This window comes from Lactuca virosa, chromosome 4, assembly GCF_052849685.1.
Source record: "Lactuca virosa cultivar CGN04683 chromosome 4, Lactuca_virosa_CGN04683_v6, whole genome shotgun sequence".
Lineage (NCBI taxonomy): Eukaryota > Viridiplantae > Streptophyta > Magnoliopsida > Asterales > Asteraceae > Lactuca > Lactuca virosa.
This window is the reverse complement of record NC_136429.1, coordinates 313,767,545-313,771,385: the sequence shown is the minus strand read 5'-3', so window position 1 is coordinate 313,771,385 and position 3,841 is coordinate 313,767,545. Positions and strand designations below refer to the sequence as shown.

The 3,841-nt window shown below is 34.9% G+C and overlaps 1 protein-coding gene across 1 annotated transcript; it reads right to left on the bottom strand.

Moving 5' to 3' along the window:
• Positions 1-545: 545 nt before the first annotated feature.
• On the bottom strand, positions 546-2,654 carry LOC145108487 (UDP-glucuronate:xylan alpha-glucuronosyltransferase 2-like). The gene is made up of 3 exons (XM_079045515.1): positions 2,440-2,654; positions 1,748-2,366; positions 546-1,661 (listed from the first exon to the last, which is right to left on the bottom strand). Exons 1-3 carry the CDS (start codon positions 2,620-2,622, stop codon positions 736-738), a joined length of 1,728 nt encoding a protein of 575 aa, XP_078901641.1. The 5' UTR covers positions 2,623-2,654; the 3' UTR covers positions 546-735.
• Between the last annotated feature and the right edge of the window lie 1,187 nt (positions 2,655-3,841).

The following is a 3,841-nucleotide window of genomic DNA, read 5'->3' as shown; positions in this document are numbered from 1 at the left end:
AGTTTTATATATATATATATATATATATATATATATATATATATATATATATATATATATATATATATATATATATAATGCATCTTCATATGTGTTTTTTTTTTAACATCAAAGATATTACAAAGATAAGCTAGACAAAGACAATTATACAAGAAGCTAGCCAAAAGAATTATATATGTTAATGACATTGAAGCTAACCAAAAGAATTATATATGTTAATGAAGTTACCATTAAAAACAAATTATACTTAAAAAAAAATATGAACTTTGACACATGTGAGGTTTTATTTTATTTGATTATATCTCCTTTGATTATTTTATTTCAATAATTTGTCTTATTTTCTACGTTATGAAATCAAGTGCATGATGCGATAATCTATGCCATAGAAAATAATAGTTTGAATGATTACAAGTTTAAGAAGTTTAAGGGTTATTAAATATATCTTCTCGATACTATTTATTTGAATTTTTGTCATAAATATAATTATAAATGACAAAAACACCTATTAGATGTAAATAGAACAAATAAATCAACAATAAAATATATGATGTCTTTCTCAGTCATTTTACATTCAAAAACGGATTTTGTCAAAACTAAATACAAATTATCAGCTCAGAGTTTCGATGTAACTCATAAGCTAATCCAAATATCCTTTTGTTAAATATAATAATAATTCCCAAACATACTTGCCGAATGCAATCTTAAAAAAAAAAAAAAAAAAACCGTAAAGCTCAATCAATCAAAGCTTCTGGGATCAGTTATGTTGATCAGCCAATGGTTGTCGGCAAATCCGGCTCTCTTAGCCGCTTCACGATCCTGCTTCAACTCTTCCTTCCTCCAATCCGTCAACTCACATTGCTTCTGTAAGCTATCATCCATGGCGTCATGAACATTCCACCATCTCCGGTTTGCCACATCACTAGCATACATCCTGAAATATGGGACATCCCAATTACAATCGTAATCTCTATAGCACAACCATGGTTTCCGTCCAAAGTAATGTATGGTGTAAAGCTTTGGTGGATCCGCCGCAAACAACTGGTTATTTACAGTTTCTTCCGCGTTACTGTTTGACACGAACTGCTTGAAGAAGTTCACCTTCTTCGGAAATCTGTGCCAGTAGACGAAGATTTCGTTCAAAAACCCTTGATCACCGCCATTGTACGAGGTGATTTCGTTGATACTTTGCATGAAATGCATGAAAGTGCAATTTGAGGGCTCGATGACCATGATGCCGGAGTTAAATCTGGATTCGGAATTGCTGGCCGCAGACATCTGCGGGAAAGAGAAGAGGTGGTCGAGGTTGCGGAGGACAATCATGTCACAGTCGATGAAGATAATCTTGTGGTAGTCAGTGAGCTGCCATAGCCGTAGCTTGGTGTAGTTGTATCTGTTGTAAGTGTCGTTGCGACTTCGTGGGTTGCTGATTCGTTCGATGATACGTATAGTCCAACCTGCAGCTGCTAATGCTCTGCGTTTGGAGACTGAGATGGAGGTGTCAATGAGGAGGATGAGGTGACGATTTGTTCTTGTTTTAAGGAGGGATTGAGCTAAGGTGATGGCACCGCAGACATAAGCTTCCGATGAGTGGAGCACGGTGGCGTAAGCTTCACGTTTTGTGAGTTTGCTTTCCGGGTTTAATTCATGCACTTTGTTAATTCCTTCAAATGAAACGGACTTTATCAGCGATAATACAATATTGATCGCTGATGCAACCGAAATCTACATAATTGGAGAAAAGCCATACCTTTCTCCCAAAGAGGCAAATCTATATCACAAGTACCAAAAGGCAAAGAAATCTTCTGTTTCAACCTGTTCACGTCCGGTTTATAATACCACCATTCACCTTCTTCCTTCACCAAATCATCGCACCTGAAAACCTCCACCATCGGCTTACACTTGCTCTCAACCACCACCTTCGTCCTCCCCCTCCCTCTCTTCACCACCAGTTCCGCCGCCACAAGGTGCAACTGCAACCGGAAAACGTCTCTCTGCCATCCCTCTTTCGGATGCTTGCATGGTATCTTCACAACCACCATGTCCATGTATTCGAACTTGTTAAAATCCTGCATTGGCATCTTGGGACGTGATTGGATTTCCTTTTCTTCTTCTTCATTTAGGTATCTTGGGAACAAGTCCTCCCACTTTAAATTGTTGGAGACCTTTTTGAACGAGATTGGGATTAGTTCCCCGAAAACACTCCATTGACTAAAATCCTCTCTATCCATGTTCAGCATTCCAATCCTCATGCCTTTTTCCATGTCATTCAAGAAATTAGGCCTCTTTGACTTTTGAGCATGTTGATACGATTGGTTGGATAATTTTACATCGTCTAGCATTGCCTTCGTCTTGTAGCCAGTTTCGACCTAACGACCAAACAAACAATAATTACAAATTCAGTCATGAATAAATACCATGAATACGTAGTGTACACCTTACCATGTGAAGGCACTTATGGGAAGTGCAAGGATTTATGACAGAACTATCTAAAGCTGAAGGAGATAGGAGAAGGAAGGCGGCAGAAATAATAAGGAAGAAAGATGACAAAACAAGATAGATCCTAATCATCAAAGACTTTGGAAAACATATCAACATCATATTGTGTGGATTTAGAGCCTTCATAATGAAATTTAATCAACGAAATAAATTGACATTGGGAGATGCAAAGTTGATTTGAGGATTTTATTGTTTTCGAGACAAAAAGACATGACCAAGTAAAACATTGACATGCTTTGTTAATTTCCCAATTGTCTGGTGGTATTAATATTTTAATTTATAGAACGTGGGAGAAAATCCAAAAAATATCCTTTACATGATGTTTATGAATATTTTTAACATATTACTCATTAAATACGATCCGTTTATCATGGAGTTTTGATATCACAAGCCACGCACTTCGAACTTTTGGTTTTTAATTACTTACTTGGTTGACTTTGCAGAGGCTAAGGTGATATATATATATATATATATATATATATATATATATATATATATATATATATATATATATATATATATATATCATTTGAAAACTTAAAGTTTCCCGAAAACCCGAAAACTAAAGGTGGAACGTTAGATTAAAAAATTTTAATGGCTTAGATTAAAAATGACATAATTGTAATTATCACCTATTTGAATGACATGTTAGACTTTTTCAAAAGATCACAAGGGCACAATCGACATTAAATATATCATTCATAATAATTTATTTAACTAATTGTATTTCATTTAACTTTGAAGAAACCCTCTCTCACTAAAACACGTGTCTTTTAATCTTTCTCACTCATGTCTCATGTTCTTCATAGGTCTCCAGATAGACCTGACAATGGGTCGGGTTTGCAGCGAATCGACCATGATCTAAACCCGTTTAACAAATTTCGAAATCCAATCCAAACCCGCTCCGTAACCCGCAGGGTTTTGAATAATCAAACTCATACCCTTATCCACCGAATCAACAAATATCCAAACCCGCCCCATAACCCGTAGGTTTTTTGAATAATCAAACAAAAATGTTTATTTAGAAAACACATTACATACTCGATGATTTTCGATTGGAATTAAATTCACTATTGTAGTAACTTCCGATTGATTTTTGAATGTCGAATGTGGTGATAGAGAATAACAGTTGCAAACTTTCTTCCTGTTGATGATAACTTTATTAATTTATAAATGAAATTAATGGTTCCTTGATGAAATATTAATGAAATGATACCATGATTCTTGTTAATAGACCATCTAGAAGTTGACTTCTCGAGTCCTATGTAAAAATAGTTTGGTCTTTGTCTTTTTCCCCTTTGGACTTTCGATTGGAATTAAAATTAAACTTTATACATGATAAAAT